Source organism: Mauremys reevesii, linkage group 2 (assembly GCF_016161935.1).
Source record: "Mauremys reevesii isolate NIE-2019 linkage group 2, ASM1616193v1, whole genome shotgun sequence".
Classification (NCBI taxonomy): domain Eukaryota; kingdom Metazoa; phylum Chordata; order Testudines; family Geoemydidae; genus Mauremys; species Mauremys reevesii.
In genome coordinates, this window is record NC_052624.1 from 13398535 (window position 1) to 13418931 (window position 20397).

General features: G+C 45.5%; 1 protein-coding gene across 2 annotated transcripts; it reads right to left on the minus strand.

Annotated features, from left to right (window-relative positions):
- Window positions 1-748: 748 nt before the first annotated feature.
- On the minus strand, window positions 749-20115 carry LOC120398331 (chymotrypsin-like elastase family member 1). 2 transcript variants are annotated; one of them, XM_039525670.1, is made up of 8 exons: window positions 20082-20115; window positions 18755-18858; window positions 13336-13445; window positions 11676-11807; window positions 11086-11222; window positions 10196-10341; window positions 6481-6630; window positions 749-870 (listed from the first exon to the last, which is right to left on the minus strand). In XM_039525670.1, the coding sequence occupies exons 1-8, from the start codon at window positions 20113-20115 to the stop codon at window positions 844-846; spliced, it is 840 nt and encodes a 279-aa protein (XP_039381604.1). In that variant the 3' UTR covers window positions 749-843. The 2 variants fall into 2 exon arrangements, with proteins under 2 accessions (XP_039381604.1, XP_039381605.1); XM_039525671.1 differs by lacking the exons at window positions 749-870; window positions 18755-18858; window positions 20082-20115 and adding an exon at window positions 4482-4595 and having other exon boundaries at window positions 11041-11222; window positions 13336-13446.
- Window positions 20116-20397: the final 282 nt, after the last annotated feature.

The following is a 20397-nucleotide window of genomic DNA, read 5'->3' on the forward strand; positions in this document are numbered from 1 at the left end:
TGATGGACCTGTCCTCTATGAATTTATCTAGTTCTTTTTTGAACCCTGTTATAGCCTTGGTCTTCACAACATCCTCTGGCAAGGAGTTCCACAGGTTGACTGTGCATTGTGTAAAAAAATACTTCCTTTTGTTTGTTTTAAACCTGTTCCTTATTAATTTCATTTGTTAGCTCCTAGTTCTTGTGTTATGAGAAGGAGTAAACAACAACACTTCCTTATTTACTTTCTCCACACCAGTCATGATTTTATGGACCTCTATCGTATCCCCCCTTAGTTGTCTCTTTTCCAAGATGAAAGGTCCCAGTCTCATTAATCTCTCATTTGGCAGCCGTTCCATACCCCTAATCATTTTTGTTGTCTTTTTCTGAACCTTTTCCAATTCCAATATATCTTTTTTGAGATGGGGCGACCACATCTGCACGCAGTATTCAAGATGTGGGCGTACCATGGATTTATATAGAGGCAATATGATATTTTCTGTCTTATTATCTAGCCCTTTCTTAATAATTCCCAACATTCTGTTTGCTTTGTTGACTACAGCTGCACATTGGGTGGATGTTTTCAGAGAGCTACCCACAATAACTCCACGATCCCTTTCTTGAGGGGTAACAGCTCATTTTATATGTATAGTTGAGATTATGTTTTCCAATGTGCATTACTTTGCATTTATCAGCATTGAATATGGAATGCACAGTACTACAGGATTTTAATTCATTGTTGCTTTATTATTATTGCAGCCAACCCAGTCTATTAGTGTGACCATAACAGAGGGAGAAATTTAATTAACAGGCATATATTTTCATTCAAACAGTAGTTCACCTTCATGTACAAACAGATCCTTCCTTAATAGTCACCATTATTCTTCATAGTCTGAAAAACAACAGAGAAATGGATTCAGTACAGAATATATTCAGTTTTCTTCTTACGTTATTTTTAAATGACTGAATAGGCCATTCCTCAGCTGTGCCAGACCTCCATTCCGCACATCTCAGGAAGGGCGGGGGGGCAAATGAGACTATATTCCATCCCTGGGCTCTCTCCATATGGAGCTGGTGGGGCTGATTCAATTCCTGGTGCAAATTAGAGCAGTTTTAGGGCTGTTCCACCTGCCAGGAATTGCCCCTGTACAGCATCACTTCAGCCATGCCCTCTTCACCACAGTCATGTCTTTGGCATGTCCCCTGTGCCCAGGGCCGGTGCAAGGACATTTTGCGCCCTAGGAGAAACTTCCATCTTGTGCCTCCTTCCCCAGCGCATCATTATAAACTTTCAGAAATGAATCCCGCATAACATGGCATTGTTCATTAGAACTAATACACGTTCGGCTTGAAAATTTATTAATTTCATTATTTAGTCTACATATTTAACAAAAATAAATGAATAACCTGACAGTGTTAACATTGTTGATGTTTTCACTTTGCACAACATAGCCTGGATCTTAAAATAAACCACATACATTATACACAATACACTGTCACTTCCTTCCTTCATTCTTTCATATCAAAGTCTACATTTTGTTCTACCTTTATAATATCCAATTATTGTTATTAATAAAATTTATAAAATTAGAGCCTTGCATGGTGTCAAGTATCGGGGGTAGCCATGTTAGTCTGTATCCACAAAAACAACAAGGAGTCCGCCAGCAACTACACACCACACCACAGAAACACTAACCCAGGAACTAATCCCTGTAGCAAACCTCATTGCCTACTCTGTCCCAAACCTCATTGCCTACTCTGTCCCCAGATCTACTCTGGCAACACCATCAGAGGACCCAACCACATCAGCCACACCATCAAGGGCTCATTCATCTGCACATCTACTAATGTGATATATGCCATCATGTGCCAGCAATGCCCCTCTGCCAGGTACATTGGCCAAACCGGACAGTCCCTAGGTAAAAGAATAAATGGACACAAATCAGACATCAGGAATGGTAACATACAAAAGCCAGTAGGTGAACACTTCAATCTCCCTGGGCATTCTATAACAGATTTAAAAGTCACTATTCTTGAACAAAAAAACTTCAGAAACAGACTTCAAAGAGAAACAGCTGAACTAAAATTCATTTGCAAATTTAACACCATTAATTTCGGCTTGAATAGGAACTGGGAGTGGCTGGCTCATTACAGAAACAGCTTTGCCTCTCCTGGAATTTACACCTCCTCATCTGTCATTGGGAGCAGACCACATCCACCATGACTGAATTGGTCCTGTCAACACTGGTTCTCCACTTGAAGTAACTCCCTTATCTTCATGTGTCATTATATAATGCCTGCATCTGTAACTTTCACTCCATGCATCTGAAGAAGTGGGGCTTTTACCCACAAAAGCTTATGCCTAAATAAACCTGTTAGTCTTTAAGGTGCCACCGGACTCCTTGTTTTTATAAAATTAGAACGGCAGATACTCTGTCATACTGGGGGATTGTGTTTGATAGGGAAGGGAAGCAGGCTGGGTTCGGTCACTGGGAGGATCGGGTTTGGCTGGGGAGGGGAAGGGAAGCAGACCAGGTTTGGGTGTGGAGGGGGAAGAGGGCGCAATCTGGGTTTGGCCAGGGGGTGGAGGGCGGGGTAGGATTCAGAGCCGCACGGTGAAATGGACGCTCTCCTCTCCAGTCCCTGGCATGCAGCAGCAGGGGGCCAAGTGCAGTTGCAACAGGGCAATGGGAGCTGTCGCCTGCTTTGCCTTCAGGAGTCCGTCCTGCGCCCGGGCTGGGGAGTTGAATGCTGGGCTCTCGCTCTGGCAGGGGGCGTGGGGCAGGCAGGACTATGCGGCAGAGAGTGCGCGGCCCTCATGCCAAAGAAGAGTCGGGAGGGTAGAAAGCTGGGGTGCAGGGAGGTGGGTTAAAGCAGCTTAGTAGCCCCTCCACACGAGAGAGCCCGCAGAGCTACCAGCCGCGGCCTCTCTCCCTTCTCTCCCCAGGGAGCAGAGCCTCTGCCCTGGAAAACCTGCAGCCAGCTCTCCGAGGAGCATGCCATGTGCAAGCCGGCCCTGCTTGCACCACACTGACAGCACAGCTCAGCCCTAGGCGGGGGGGGGTGTGTCTTACACACACACCCCCCAGTGCTCCACTCTCCTTCTGGCCGCTGCTGTGCAATCTACTACAAGACAGAGGAGCTAGTATTGTAATAATGTACCTACCAACACAGCAATCTGTACAATGAGTGATTCACAACCAAAGGACTTCACATGGCAGGAGTCAGAGAGCAATTGGGACTTCCCTGGTTTTGTAAATGGCAGGACAGGAGTCGGAGAGCAATTCATTGGGAGCGTGATTCTTATCACCTCCCTATAGTCTGCGATCTAATCAAAGGACTTCCCTAATCGCTGGCTTTGTAAATGGCAGGAGAGCAACTCATTGGGAGCCTAGTTCTTATCTATGTCCTCCCTACAGTCTGCGATCTGCAGCCTGTCTATTTTTAGGCCCCGGCTTATTAGTGCCCCCCAGATCTCGGTGCCCTAGGGGGCTGCCTAACTTGCCTAGTGCTTCCACCGGCCCTGCCTGTGCCAGAAGGTTGAGGGAGGCCAGAAGATGGCTAGCAATGCTAGCATTATACCAGCAAGGGGTTCGCCCCTATTCAAGGAATTCCCAGCTGGCTGGATCCACCAGGCTTCCAACTGCCGCTGAAGCGGGGCTAAAAATCTGATAAGACGACAACTTTCCAAATATACAGAGTTCAGGTTAGTCACGGGCACTTTCCAACTAAAGGGTAAATTACTTCAGATGAATCCATTGGGTTTTGTCCTATCTCCTGTTGACTGTAATTGGTGTAGTGCAGAAAAGACTCCATTAAACCCTTTGAAAGTTGGGTTTCCCCAGGGCCTATTTTTACTAGGTGAGGGATGCATTGCAGAGACAGCCATCTCGTGGAATAAATGGTTGTCCTGTTTTTATTCATAATGGTTTAGAACATCCATCTTGTTTCTATGGAAGTCTGGTGCACAGCACATCTTGCAAACATGATTGTACTACAGCATTTTCCTATGACCCCTGAAGCAGATGCCCAACACAATGCTGCTGGGAGCAAGGGATCTTTGGACATTTGCAAACCCCAGGCATTGACTGCATTGTGGGAATCAGCTGAACTGGGGCAGCTGCAGCACTTGTGCATTTATTTGTAGATACAGTCTACAACTCTATTGCCCCAGATTGGATTCAGAGATACAGTAAGAGACTGCATGGAATCCTGAGGAACACGAGTTAAAGACCCCATCCCCAGATATTATAACCAACTGGTACAACCATGCTTGTCATAATCGCCTGGGATGGCTGCTGTATGTGTGCACAAAGCATTGTACAGGTGTCAGGCTCAAAATATACCAGGTAATTCATAGATCTTAAGGCAAAAAAAGAAAAACGACCAGTATGATCAGCTAATCTAACCTCCTACATGACACAGGCCATAGAATTACACCAATGGTTTGTTGCAGTTTTTTTTGCCTTGTCTGGGTAAAGCCTACTTGATCAGATTTCATACCACGCAGGATTTGCCAGCCTTAAGTGTTGTACAGTAACTCCTCACTTAACGTTGTAGTTATGTTCATGAAAAATGCTACTTTAAGCGAAACGATGTTAAGCGAATCCAATTTCCCTATAAGAATTAATGTAAATAGGGGGGTTAGGTTCCAGGGAAATTTTTTTCACCAGACATACACTCATACTTTAAGGTCAGAAGGGACTATTATGATGATCATCTAGTCTGACCTCCTGCACAATGCAGGCCACAGAATCTCACCCACCCACTCCTGTAACAAACATACACAATATAAGTTTTAAACAAACAATTTAATACTGTACACAGCAATGATGACTGTGAAGCTTGGTTGAGGTGGTGAAGTCAGAGGATGGAAGAGGGTGGGATATTTCCCAGGGAATGCCTTACTGCTAAATGATGAACTAGCACTCGGCTGAGCCCTCAAGGGTTAACACATTGCTGTTAATGTAGCCTCACACTCTACAAGGCAGCAGGAATGGAGGGAGGGGAGACAGCATGGCAGAGGGAGAGACACACACAGTGCGTGTGAGAGAGAGATGCACATTGCCCCTTTAATATGCCAACCCCACTCTAAGTACATTGCCTTTTTAAATAGATCAGCAGTTGAGACAGTAACTGCTGCCAGCAAGCTCCCTCCATCCTGAGCCCTGTTGTGTCCCCTCTCTGTGGAAATGCACTCTGTGGAAATGCAGTACAGGAGCCGGAGGCAGGAGCAAGGAGAGGGGGGCACCCTGACATTAGCACCCCTCTTGCCCACCCCTTGCACAGCAAGCAGGAGGCTCCCAGGAGCAGCTTTAAGGCAGAGGGCAGGACCAGCACATGGCAGGGGAGGGAAGGGGAGGGGCGGGACAGCTGAACTGGTTCCAAGCCCCCACCAGCTAGCTCCAATGAGCTGCTCTTTCTGCAAGCAGTGGACAAAACAGGCAGCTGCCAAACAACGTTATAAGGGAGCATTGCGCAACTTTAAACGAGCATGTTCTCTAATTGATCAGCAACATAACAACATGTAGATGTGCGGACTCACCCCTGCAGCACCTCCTGCTGGACTCTCAGGGAATTAGCTCTTTCCAGCTCTGGAGCGCCCTCTGCAGGCTGGTGATCGGCCTGTCCTCTGGCCCCCATGTCCCTCCCTGGACCCAGTGCCCTTTTACCTGGGGTGCTGCCCCCTGGCAGTAACCCCCCAGTCTTAGGGTTTCCCCTCCCCGGGGAACCCCCACCCACTATTCCCACCTCACCTCAGTATAAAGCTACTGCCAGTCATCATCTAGCCCCACGCCCTGGGGCAGACGGCAGTATCAGCCTACTCATCACTGGCAAGGAGGGTTTGGACCTGCTGCCTTTGCCTACCCCTGGGCTGCCCTCTGCAACCCTCAGTACCTGTTGGTCTTATGCTAGGCCGCAGCCTGGGGCTTTCCAGGCTGGAGCTCCCCAGCTCCTCTGCCTTTCCCCAGCCCTGCTCCACTCAAGTACTTTGTCTCTAGCTCCCTGCAGCCAGGCCCTTCTCCCTCTACAGGCAGAGGAAGACTTCTGTCTGTCCCTGGCTTCTCTGCCTTTATAGGGCCAGCTGAGTCTGTTTGGGGTGTGGCCCCAGCTGCAGCCACTTCCCCCAATCAGCCCAGCCTAAAAGCTGCTTTCTCCAGCCACAGCCCCCTCCCAGGGCTGTTTTTAACCCTTCAGGGCAGGAGCGGGGGTCCACCCCACTACACAACATTAACTGTGACAACTTTAAATGAGGAGTTACTGTATTTCAATCCTAGTATTTCCAGACAGTGACTGCATTCATTCTCCTTCATTAGATTTATTTGAATGTGCCAAAAATAAGGCCAATGCATTTTGGATTTTAAACTTTCAAAGTTTCTTAATTCTGTTCTTAATGTAATAAATGAATGGATTGGGTCAAACTTATCTCTGATATTACTCCATTAATTGCATGGGAATACATCCAAGATGAATTTAAACCATTAACTTTGGAGGAACTTACATTGTAGATCCAGTTGATGTATGCAGATACCCGTGTGAAGACGGTAGGCTTCTGATAGGCGTTGCAGTAGGGGACAGTCCCAAAACTAACAATCCCATGAATTTGCCAGTGACCATCCCTGTAACACTGCAAAGGGCCCCCTGAATCACCCTGCAATCAGAGCGGGGAGAAGTGACACACAGTTAGTTGCACCCACATTTTTTTAGCAGTTTAGAAAATGGACTGGAAAAGGTGGTGACAGCTGATTAATTCATGAACATTCCAATCAATGGGCCCAGTACTGTGATGTGCTGATGACCTTTTGAGAGATGCTGAGTACTCCCAATTGAAATCAAGGGGAGCAAAGAGTGCTCAGCACCTCCCAGAAGGTACGTGACATATTGCAGAATCAGGCCCATAACTATTTGTTCTCTGAACTGTTCTTGGGGGGATTCTGCACCAAAAAAATAAAAATTATGTGCCAAAAAATTAAAACTGACTGAGAATGGGAACAGTTAACTAACAATAAGATCATCAATAATGTTACTATGCAGACAGGCTACTACATTTCGGCCTCAGAGAATGAGATCAATTAACCATCAACAGCAACATTAACAAAATGTGTTGTTGTTTTTTTACAAAAGCATTTTCTGTAACTTAAAAACAAACAATTTTCAGTAACATGATACTAATATTTAATTACGTGGTTTTTTACAATTCTCAAGAAGTTACAGACATTTTACTAGGCAGGCAGGCTGCTACATTTCTGCCTCGGGGACAGAGCCTTCCTCCTGCATAACAAAAAGACCTACCCTCCTCCACGCCCCTCAAGCCACAATATCAAGCAAGAGGGACAGAGTCTCTCTCGCTTGTTGGCCAGCCCCACCCCCTGACGACGAGCAACGTCTCCTCCACAGGCACGCACGCCCAGCCTCTCTCCCCCTGCAGTGATTTGCGTCTCTGAGGCTGCTCCAAGCATGCTGGAACAGACGCGCTGCCTGGGCTGCTGGGGAAGAGATGCATCTCCCCGCAGATTTCTTTTGCGTTTTTCTATGCAGGGGCCACAGAAATATGTGGGCCAGAATTCTGTCAGGAGTACTACACACACACACGCGCGCACACACACACACACACACACACACACACACACACCAAGATATCTCTTTCTTCCCCCTCCCATTCAATATAATTGATGGCACTTATCCATTGCCTATTGAAGTCCATCAAAAGACTCCTACTGAGTTCAATTCAAAGATTAGGCTCTAAATGAATCGGAACACTTTTCAGGTATTTGGACCCCGCAGGAAGCTTCAGCCTCTAGCAGCTACCCTATTCAACCAGGAATGTTCTAATTCTTCCCAAGCAGAGACAAAGTCAAAGGATCACTGGAAGCGACAGCCCATGGATTTAAAGAGATAGCAGCACAAGAGAGGCTATAACTAAAACAACAGAAGAGAAAGACAAACAGACTATTGGCTCCTGCTGGGTCTTAAAGTCCTGGGTTTTTTCATAATGAATTAATACTGGAAATATAGTCAAAACCAAATGTATTACCCCTTGTTTTTAGGGTTTTGCACCATTTCCTTGACTTGACTGCACAGCTGCAATGGAGGCCTGGGTCTCTGGTCTAGCACTAATTCCCAGGATCTGATCAATGGGGTGTGCTGGTGGGATGGCAAAGCTTACCCTCCTTCCCCCGAGAACAGCTGGGGAGAAATATGTGCAATGATGTGCAGTAACTGATGTTCTTCAAGATGTGTGTCCCTGTGGGTACTGTACTTCAGGTGACGGTGTGTCCTGGCGCTGTTGAGCTGAGATTTTTTGGTAGCAATGTCTGCACAGGTCATGTGTGCACAACTGCTGCCTTGACTAGCATGTACAGAACCCGACCCCCTCAGTTCCTTCTCTACCACAGCATCCTTACTGCAAACTGGAGTAGAAGGGAGGAGGATGGGTAGTGGAGCACATCCAGGGACACACATCTCAAAGAACCTCAGTTACTGCACAAGGTGAGTAACCTTCTCTTCTTCGAGTGCTATCTCTGTGGGTGCTCCACTTCAGATGATTGTATAGCAATGCCCTTGTGCGGATGGAAGGGGCTTCAGAGTTGCGTTCATAGTGGAGGTTAGCACTGTTAGCCCTAGCTTTGTGTCTGAGCTCAAACCTTGAGTAATTGCATAATGGTTCGTAAATATGTGTTCAGAGGCCCGGGTGGCTGCTCTGCATGTGTATTATTGGTACATTATTTAAGAAGGCTATTGAGCTAGATACTGATGTTGTTGAATGGGCCCTGATCCCTGATGGGGATTCTGCTTTGAGTTGTTCATAACACATCTGGATACAGTTGGAGATCCATTTCGATAGTCTCTGTGTGGATATTACAGACCCCTTGGAATGCTCCATCATTGAAATAAAAAGCCTTGGGGATTTTTGGAAAGGTGTTGTTCTGTCCAGGTAGAATGCTAATGCACCTCAGATGTCTAACGTATGTAGTGCAGTCTCTTGTGTATTCACATGAGGTTTGGGGTAAAATGTAGGTAGGTGAATCAACTGATTCAGGTGGAAAGAGGATGATATTTTTGGTATAAATGTTGGATATAGTCTCAATGTGACTTTGGTCTTGAAGAATATGCTGTATGGGGGATGAGCCATGAGAGCACCTATTTCGTTTACTCATCATGCGGATGTAATTGCGATCAGGAATGCCACCTACATTGAAGTAGGGAGCAGGGGGCTAGTGGCTCGAATGGGGCTCTGGTAAAGCTTTTGAGCACTAGGTTTAAGGCCCAGGGTGGGGTGGGTTCGTGTATTTCTGGGTACATATTTTGTATGCCCATGAGAAAAGGTTTTGTCATCAGGTGCACAAATATTGATACGCCATTGACCTTATGGTGAAAGGCAATAATGGCTGTTAAGTGTACTCTAGACAAGCTTGTGGAAAGTCCTGAGTTCTTTAGTTCTAATATGTATTCCAAGATCAATGGTAGTGGTGCCTTGATCACAGATACATGCTAGTTCTGGCACCATGAAGAGAATCTTTTCCATTTTTGGAAGTAAGTGGTACATGTGGTTGGTTTTCTGCTGCTTACTGACACCTGTTTTACTTGTTCCGAGCAGGTTAACTCATCATGGTGAAGCCATGGAGGAGCCATGCCTTCAGGTGAAGTGTGATGGGGCATCTGCCCCACACTGGCAAAAAAGGGGTTACAAGCTGCCCTCGGGAGACTGTGCAGGAGGCAGCCAATCACAGAAGGGCTTATAGGAACAGCTAATCAGGGCTGAGCTGGCCCACATAAGAAGGGCTGCAGAACAGAACAGTGAGAGTCACTCCCTGGATCTTGAGAAGGGAGGAGGACTGGCTGCCTTGCTGGCAGAGGGCAGCAAGCACCCTGGACCGTGCAGTGCTGTAGGCAGAGATGCCGATCGACAGCACCAGGACACACTGATGCCTGAAGTGGAGCACCCACAGGGACAGCACTTGAAGAAGAACTTTGGAGATTTCCTCTCCTTTACCCCCTTCCCATGGGTTCTCTTGTGGGAGGGGACAAGTAGGAACAATAATAGTTAAGAGGATGATGCTCAAGAAGAAGTAGTTCACTTGTCAGAAAGGCCTGAACTCCTGAGATGTTGCAAGCACTGGGGGAGCGTGTTGTAAGTAATTCACAATTCCGGTAGGAACAGGGTTGTATAGGAAAGAAAGAGTTAAGGTGGGGGAAAGAGAAAATATAGCACTTACATTGCATCCGGACCTCACACCATCTCCACCAGCACACACCATGTTCTTCTTTGCAAGAGAGCCCCACCAATTATTCTGAGAGCAGATGGCATGGTCAACCACTGGGAGCATCGCTACTTGAAGTCTAGCAGGAATGCTGCCACCAGCTAAAGGAGAAAGGACAATATTCTGCTCAAACAGACACTATAATTAAAAATAAAGGCCCACCTCTGCCACCCTTATTCACTAGACACAGGGTACTGCTGTTAGCTGCAGTGCTGTTAGTACTGAGTTGTACTTTACTCGGTGAGTAGTAATGCTGATCCCGATGTAACTAGTCATGCATAGTACCGTACTACTAATAATAAGTAGTACCGTACTATGCATGACTAGTTACATCGGGATCAGCAGTACTACTCACTGAGTAAAGTACAACTCAATGAAACCGTAGTGGGATTGGGCCCAGGACGAGGGTAATATGTCCCTGCTGACTCATGGGATCTCCTCCCTGTGTCTAGTCAGTCATATCTGCTGAGTTTAGTGATTAAAATAAGTTTTTACCACTTAAATCATGATAGCTGGTCATGGTCAACCCTAGGGTGGATCCCAGGATGAACCACTATCACTGACATGTTAAACACGACAGTGCTTGTCCACACTGAGTGCTAAATGGTGCCAAACATCATGCTATTTAATGTTTATTCTGGGAAAATGCATCATGTGATGAGAAGAGCTTATCACGGCATTCACCCCCATGCTGAGAGCCATTAGAAGACCCATGCACCACTTACATCCCACTTAAACTGTCAAAGAAGTTGCATAGCAACCGGTTTTATTTATAAAAAGAGTTGTACTGAGTCTCTCACCTGGGTCAGTCTTTCTGGAATGAGGAGCAACTTTTTTCCACTTACCACTAGTCAGTCCCCATCCAGTAATATAACATGGATAATTATTAGGCAAAATGTCTCCTTCAGATGGAAGCATTCCTATATCAACAAAGCCATTATCATAGGCAGGTATGGAGAGATGCAGCAGGGCAATGTCATTTCTGAAATAGGACACAGATATTAGCCCTTCGGATGCCACAAGGCAAAATCTTGAGTTAGTCATGACCAGATCCCGAACACTCTTGCTCACTTTTTACTTACCTATTTAGGAACTTACATAGACTCCACTGCCATAGTATCTGAGACCTCACAAATATTAATAATGTACCCTTAAAATGCCTCTGTGAAGTAGGGAAGTGTTATTAACCCCATTTTACAGATGGGGAATTGAAGGCACAGAGGGATTAAGTGATTTGCTCAAGACATACAGGACCTCTACAGACCAGAAACTGAACCCATATGTCCTGAGTCCCAGTCCAGTATTTTCTACAAGGCCATCCTTAACCTCAGTGGGTGATGGATAGAATATGTACATAAACATTTGCAGGATTGGCCCCTAAGTAAGGACATCAGTATTCATTCCCATGCCAAAGTCATATTCAAAAACAAATTACCCATTCCCAATATCAGCGGGATGCCAGGCTTCATGAATAAATATTTTGTCCACACCAACAGAATATTCAGTGCCATCCAATTCAAAGAGATTGTGCTCGCCCAGAACCACTTGGTAATTTGCTTGTATTGGCCTGAAAATGAATTGAAAAATAATTACCATAAAGCATCTCCTTTGCTCCACATTGGTGCCTCTGTATGATAGCTTCTGCAGTAGGATCTTTCTCCTGTTATAGTCATTTCTACAGCACCTTTCATCTGAGGACCGTCACAGAGCTTTAACAGACAGACCCGTGAGCTAGGGAAGTACCATCTGCATTTTACTATTTGGGAAACTGCAGCTCCTGTATCTGACCTCCTTTTTCAACTGCTCATAACCTTTCCAAACCGGAATCTGGAATTGTTCACATTCCATGTATACTTAAAGTTTTATATATAAAATTATGGAATATATATATGGAATGCTAAGGATGTGTTTATTATGGATACTTTATTTAAGGATACCTTTGTTAAGGGCATCTGTAGCTAAAGCTGTGTTTCTTCTTACTATTATAATGTATTGTTTACATGGTGTCAAAAATGTGTGAGGAGCTTTGTGGATCATATAAGCAGACATGGCATGCAGAGGGGGTAGGCAGGGTTTCCTTCCTCACTCTGTCTTTGTGCAGGTTTATGCATATTTAAATTTATTTTCAATAGTTACATGTATGCAAATTTGTATGCATTTGTATGCATTTATGTAAATTTGCAATCGCCTGTTTTTTGCTTCCAGGAAGTTGGCAGAAATGGGTAAATATGGATCAGTCTTATAATATTTACCATAGGTCACAAACTAACTGTGGGTTTGTCACACTTGCTTGTCTCAGAGAATGAACATGTTGAAGACTGTGAGTATTTGAATGGCCCGGTAGCAGCAGGGCCGGTGCAAGGAAGTTTCGCGCTCTAGGTGAAACTTCCACCTTGCACCACCCCCCAACCCAGCTAACCCCATCCGCCACCACCCCCCACCCAGGGAGCCCAGCGCTCCCCCCACCCGGGGAGCCCCCCCACAGCAGCTATCCCTCCCCCTGCAGCTAACCCCGCCCGGGGAGACCCCCTCCATGGCAGCTAACCCCTCCCAGGGAGCCGCCTCCATGGCAGCTAACCCCGCCTGCCATCCCCCCTCCCCCACGGCAGCTAACCCCGCCCGGGATCCCCATGGCAGCTAACCCCGGCTGCTGCCTCCCACAGCAGCTAAACCCCTCGGGAAGCCACCCCTGTGGCAGCTAACCCCCCACTGCAGCAGCTAACCCCACCCGGGGAGCCCGCCCTAGCTCGCCTCCACTCTGCCTCCTCTGCTGAGCACGCCGGCGCCGCTCTAATTCTCCTCCCCTCCCAGGATGGGAGGAGAATTAGAGCAGGGGCTGTGTGCTCAGCGGAGGAGGCAGAGTGGAGGTGATCTGGGGCAGGGAGCGGTTCCCCTGTGCACCCCCTCCCCCACCCCAGCTCACCTCCACTCCACCTCCTTGCCTGAGGGGGCTTTTAGGCACCCTCAACCACTAGGTGCCCTAGGCGGCCACCTAGTTCGCCTAGTGGTTGCACTGGCCCTGGGTAGCAGTCCAGAGTGAGAAGCAGAACGGGGATGTGTAGCAAGAGTTAGAAGTCTCATATTATTTTACTTACATTTGGATGCAGTGGGCAGCAGTCATGACCCAGTTGGGACTAATAAGGGTGCCACCACAGATATGAGAAAAATATTCAGGATCGTATGCGTCGGCTATTTGGAGGGACACCTGTATCAAATGGCAAAATATTTAACCTCAGGGTACATCCAGACTACCTGCCGTATCAGCGAGTAGCAATCGATTTATCGGGGATCGATATATCGCGTCTCATCTAGACGTGATATATCGATCCCCGAACACGCTCCCCGTCGACTCCAGAACTCCACCAGAGCGAGCAGCGGTAGCGGAGTCGACAGGAGGAGCCGCAGACGTCGATCCCGCGCCGTGAGGACGGGAGGTAAATCGGAATAAGATACTTCGACTTCAGCTACGTATTCCCGTAGCTGAAGTTGCGTATCTTACATCGACACCCCCCCTAGTGTAGACCAGGCTTTTGCATTCCATTCCGGACTCTGCAGCAGTTTACAAGTGCTATTTTGATCAGTTACATACCCCGCAAACCCACCCATGCCCTTACTGGAGCTTGCTTTCTGTGTCTGCTTAATTGTCTGCTGCCCTTCGTCCAGTGATAGAAAGTAAGTCTTCTCCAAGGCCTTGTCTAAACTAGGAAGAAAGGGTACTTTTTTTAATTGAGTTAGATCAATCAAAATGGCTTAACTCAATTGTTTACTTACCACAAATGTAGACCAAGTTTAACACCTTTAGGAGCTAACTTGATTGAAAGAAACACTTTTCCTACACTTTACACATTACCTGGAACCAAGGCCTGATTGAAGGTTCAGATTACCAGAGCAATACAACACTTAACTCTTTAGCATATGAACACTTGACGCTACTATGCTACAGAAAGCCACTCCTTCAGGATTAGTGTGCAGGTGAAATGTCGGGATGTGGAACATCTTTATCATTAATGTATGCAGAATCCATATGCTTGAGTATAATTTAACAGGTGTGAATCAACTTTATGGGATTGGAAAAAACATTATTTAGGATGAAAGTTCAAAGAAAAATGACATATGAGAGGACAACAGCTTCCATGTGGGGATTGGAATGGGAATCCCTCACATGGGTTGGCAGAGAACCATCCATGACTTTAACCTCTTTGTGTGGGTACATCTACACTACCCACCAGATCGGCGGGTAGTGATCAATCCCCAATCGCTCTGCTGTCAACTCCTGTACTCCACCTCAGCGAGAGGCGGAAGCAGAGTCAATGGGGAAGCAGCAGAAGTGGACCCCGTGCTGTGAGGATGCGAGGTAAGTCGACCTAAGGTACGTCGACTTCAGCTACGCTATTCTCATAGCTGAAGTTGCGTATCTTAGGTTGACTCCCCCCCCCCCAGTGTAGACCAGTGTCTCATTTTGTCCAGCAATAAAATAAAGATATCACCTAGATCGAGACATCCTTAATGTAAAGATGTTGTGTCTAAATAGGCTTACCTACTTAATTAGCTCGTAGGTAGCAGCATCTCCCTGAGCTTGCACTGAAACCTGGCTGCAAGTTAGCCCGTGAAACCCCAGATTGTTGGCTAGCTCAGCCGGGTCTCTTACAAGGGATGCCACTGGGCAGGGCAGAGTTTTCAGAGTCACTACAGAAGGCCTGAACACCCCATCACAATAACCTTTAAACCAAAGATGGTCAATTGGGCTAGTCATTCACAAAAATGGATTACCAACAATTGTGGTTTTCCGGGGGAGGGGGAGGGATTAAAATAAAAAAAAATAAACATTAACAGTTACCCTTTAAATAATTTCAGTCAGATTAGGCTTTATATTAACTAATATCAAACTTGCAAGCTGTTTTTGTTATACTACAGGTCAAATAACTAAGGTCCAGAGTACAAAAATATCAAAAGATATTATGTAGAACATGTACAAAATAGCCCGATAAAGTGAATCATCAATAACTTGAGAGTGCAGTTTCCATTTAAAATTCATTGGTTTATTTAATATTAATATTAGAATAGTGTCTTGAGTGAAATCATAAGCCGTAACATCATTTAGTAAGTGCTTATACCTTGCTTGGTATTTTCCTCATATTTTTAAGGGAAGCTATTTGCCCGAATTTACTCTAACAATGGGGATAATTTTTCTGTACATATATTTCTCAAATGTAGAATAATCCATGCTGTATAAATGCCTAAGTCAGAACACTCTTTAACCATTTAACATTCCCAGATTGTATTTTTATTTAAAAGGAGAATGAGAATCATTGCTTGCTGACACTTTTTGTTCCTAATTGTGTTATTTTTACCGTGGAAGTGTGTGATAAAATGTGTGTGGCCTCTACAATGCATTACAAAATTTCCCGTTGTGGTTTTATGGTCTGACTAAATATGATCAATGACATTCGGGTATGAGATATCAGTGGTAGCAACCTAATCACTTAAAGTACTAGACACATTTGTACACAATGCCTATTATTTTTAGTCTGAATTTACATTGCTTATCTTCTTCAAGCCTGAGCCTCACGATACCAGAAGTTCTGTTTCAGCTGTATTTCTGTGATGATATTCTAATTTGGCTAGTTATGTTAGTTACTGAATTAAGATAATAGACATAAGGTAGTATTAAACAGACTTCAGTATGCCCACACAGGTGTTTGTACTAGTTTAACTAAACTGATTTAAAAACAGATTGTAGTAATGCAACTGATGCATGTAGACCAGGGGTAGGCAACCTATGGCATGCGTGCCGAAGTCGGCACCCGAGCTGATTTTCAGTGGCACTCACACTGCCCAGGTCCTGGCCACCGGTCCGGGGGGCTCTGCATTTTAATTTAATTTTAAATGAAGCTTCTTAAACATTTTAAAAACCTTATTTACTTTACATATAACAATAGTTTAGTTATATATTATAGACTTACAGAAAGAGACCTTCTAAAAACGTTAAAATGTATTACTGGCACACGAAAGCTTAAATTAAAGTGAATAAATGAAGACTCGGCACATCACTTCTGAAAGGTTGCCGACCCTCGATGTAGACAAAGGTTGGGAGTCACAGCCTTCTACTGAACATAAATGTTTGTTAAAGAGAAATTAAGTTTGTTAAAATGCAGCTACATTCTGAAAAAGTGACTCTGTGAAAATGACATCAAAAGATTCCAGGCTTATTGTCTCTCAGTGGTTTTTGTATTAAATAACTTAGTTTACAAAGAACAAGATTTTCTTCTAAATGCTGGGCCTATGAATTCAAGTGAGATCTTAAAGTCATGTTGGTTTCCATTGATTAATAGATTCCAAGGCTAGAAGGGTTCACTGTGATAATCTAGTCTGACCTCCTGTGTAATGCAGGCCAGAGAACTTTCTGGAAAACAGTTCCTAGAGCAGATCTTTTAGGAAAACATCCAATCTTGATTTAAAAATGGTCAGTGATGGAGAATCCACGACAACCCTTGTGAATTGTTCCAATGGTTAATTACCCTCCTTGTCAAAAATGTAAACCTTATTTCCACTCTGAATTCGTCCAGCTTCAACAGATGACTGGTGCTCCCCCGATACTGGTGCCTTCCCATGTTACCTCCCTGTGTGACTCCTCCCCACTCTGCCCCTAGCCCGCATTCTCCCTGTCCCCTCCCCACCCCACATTACTAGGCTCAACTTCTGGGGACAGGAGCCGACTCTGAGCATGCCGGGTGTGGGGGCTCCAGCTCGCTTGGCCACTGTCCCCAGAAGCTGAGCCTGGGCAGGGGGCAGCCTGCTGTTGCTGCAGTCAGGCGCTCTCCCAGTCAGCCGCTGCGTTGCACCTGGCAGTGTCCCAGGCGCTGTGGCTGGAGGAGGCTCTGACCCCGCCTCTTCCCTTCCAGCTCTGGCCCCACCCCTTTCTCTCCTCACCCGGGCTGGCTGCTGGAGAAGCACCTGACTCTGCTGGAGGAGGGGCACTGGACCTTTCATGCCCCTTCCACGAGTCGCCTCGAGTCCATCATTAAAAATTTATTCCACATGTAGATACTTATAGACCATAATCAAGCCACCCCGTAACCATCTCTTTGTTAAGATAAATATATAGAGGTCTTTGAGTCTATCACAGGAAAGCATGTTTTCTAATCCTTTAATCATTCTTGTAGCTCCTCTCTGAATCCTTGCCAAATTTAGCAACATCTTTCTTGAATTGCAGCCATGTCCACACTAAGGGAAAAAGGTGCCTTTTAACATGTGTTAGAATTCTAGTATAGACAAGACAGTAATAGTTTAATATGTGTTAGTTGACTGAGGTAAATTAGTGGAGTCTAGAGTTTAGGCTCTACCAGCTAACACCGACTACAACTTGCCTTTTCTATCCTCGGATTTTAACACGTTAACTAACATGAGTTAAAAATACACCTTTTCCCAGGTGGAGACAAAGCCTGAGAGTAAGAAAAGATATTAGAACTTAGCTACCAATCCTGATGGCACATAAATCCAGAATCTTTATTAATCTACTCTACCATCTCTTTATTAATTCTCTGGTGCTAACTGGAATAAAAAAACTTAGCAAAAACTATTTTTGACAGTGAAGCAAGCAAAAATTATTTTGAAGATATACAAGAAGCAGACATGTCAGTAGGGAGATGCCATTTTTAATCTACTCACTCTTCTAATCAGAGTCATATTTTTTTTTTAAACCAACAGGAAAAATATCCCCCCCTAGGAAAATGCACCCTAGTCAAAGCAAAGCTCCATTATTTTAGTTTTATATTATGGATTTTGGAGATACTGTTTTTCCAAATTCCTGGTACCAAACTACCACAAGCAAAGAAGCTCCCTGATGATGTGGTCAAGGGATAGTTTGTGAACCATAGCTTCTGTTTCTTATTAATGTGCTCAGGGGCGGCTCTAGAAAATAGGCTGCCCCAGGCAGCGCGGAGCGCTGTGCCGCCCTTCCTCGGTCCCGCGGCGGGTCCCCTCTTCCCGCGGCTCCGGTTGAGCTCCCGCGGCAGGTCTACCGGAGCCCCGGGACGAGCGGACCTGCCGCAGGCATGACTGCGGGAGCTCCACTGGAGCCGCGGGAACAGCGAACCTCCCGCGGGCACGGCTGCGGACGGTTCGCGGGTCCGGCGGCCCCGCTTGAGCTGCCGCAGTCATGCCTGCGGGAGGTCCAGCCGAGCCGCGGGACGAGCCCCCCTCCGCAGTCATGCCTGCGGCAGGTCCGGTCGTCCGCGGCTCCGGTGGACCTCCCGCAGGCATGACTGCGGCAGGTCCACCGGTCCAGCCTGCCGCCCCCTAGATTTGGCCGCCCTAGGCAACAGCTTGGTTTGCTGGTGCCTAGAGCCGCCCCTGAATGTGCTGGACTGACAGATTTAAAGAAAGTTGTATGTTTGCTTTGACTAACACAAGAGAAAATTCATCCATATCTGATATCCCATATTTCTGCTTTGCTGTCATGTTCTCAACCCTTTTTTTTTTAACTAAGCGAAAGATTTCAAATAAAAAATTTACCTGCCACTTCCAGCTGTTTCGCAGGGCCTCCTGTCCTCCAATTACTCGCTCTATTAGCATATCATTGTGAACCGCATGGCTCAGAGGGCTTCCAGAAATTGCCCCTAACCACAAAGAAATGAATGCAGTTCATCATGTGGATCCTTAACCAGGATCAGTCAGTTTGGTTTAATGTCAGCTACAAACCTGTGCTGCATGCTGCAATCAAGTAAGCAAGACTGAAAGCTCAGGTAACTTTTTCAGTTATGAAATAAACTGGTTAAAACACAGTGGACTGTGATAGCAGAAGGTTCTGTTCTTTGCTTCTCTTTCAGGTTCATATTGATTTTAAAATGGTGACTTTAAAAAAGGAAGCTATATTACTGCATCATGCAGAGCTTTCCATACCAGCTCCTCAAAACACATAAACACATGCAGGAATTAACACTAGTAAACGGTTTTATTTTTGTATCCTTTTAAAGGAAACGTCTGGGCTAGCTGGTGGTAGGTTCAAGGCCTATTCCCTGAATTTGGGATTACCTTCATTAAAATGGTGGAGCCCTGTCTAGCGTCTCTCTTGAACTTTGCATGATGGAAAATTTTAGGAAAACAATCCTAGTTTAAACAGCCTTAGAGGCCCGACCTCCTCATGCAATGTTAAACAATCTCTTTTTTACCAATGGCTGCTGGATAGCCCATTGCACTTTCTGGAATGAGCAGGGCATGTTTTTGGTGTCTTGAATAATCCTTCCTTCAATAACAAACAGATCCTGAATATCTGCATGTAAGCTCTTGAGCTGTTCAGCTGCATAATCATTACAGTGCTGAGGCTTCCCTCAGTATTTTAAAAAACCCTTCGTGGAATAACTTGCATCCATAAGGCACAGCGTAAAAGCAAATTCTACGTTCTTCTAAATGAACTCGACCATTATCAATGAGATATGCTGGAGTATGAATGTGAACAAATATAATGAGATTTCTCACACACTGAAAGTGTCTTAGTGTGGCACATCCCACTTGAATTCAATTCTATCATATCAACATCCTGTACAAGAGACCTGGTTTGATTCCCAGTCTCTCTCTCCCACACACCTCTGCAGCATAGTCCTGCAGTAGCAACATGCTCAGCCCTTGGGATGCAAGACTCCCTTTGCCTAAAGATAGATTTTTCTGGTGGGTAACCAGCCGGACAGATTCTGAGGGGATCCCTGTCTAGCCCAGCCCAGTTAAAATGTGACACTGATAGGATAGTTGTAAATTATGAAGAAAAAACTAGATGCTCTAAGGCTCCAGCAGCAAATCCAACCACTCTCCCTCTCCCAGCTCAAATCCTCTAATTATAACTTACCCAGGCAACTCAGAAGGACCAAATAGTGAATCATTTTTTAAAATGCACAGACAACACTTTCCCAGTGAAATACGTTTTATACTGAACCCTCTGATAAGCAGTTCTGTTTGAACTAGTAATTAATATTGTTTATCTGCACTGTCTCATGATAACTCACTAGATTGACCAGAAATGGTCTATGTATAGAGTGGGGGGGGGGAATGATAACCAGTTAATGACCCAGCACAAGGTTACATAAACACTTCCACACCTGCAAAATTCCCAGGGACTTGAAAAAACAATGATTTATTTAGTTGATACTCAAGTTATGAGCCCA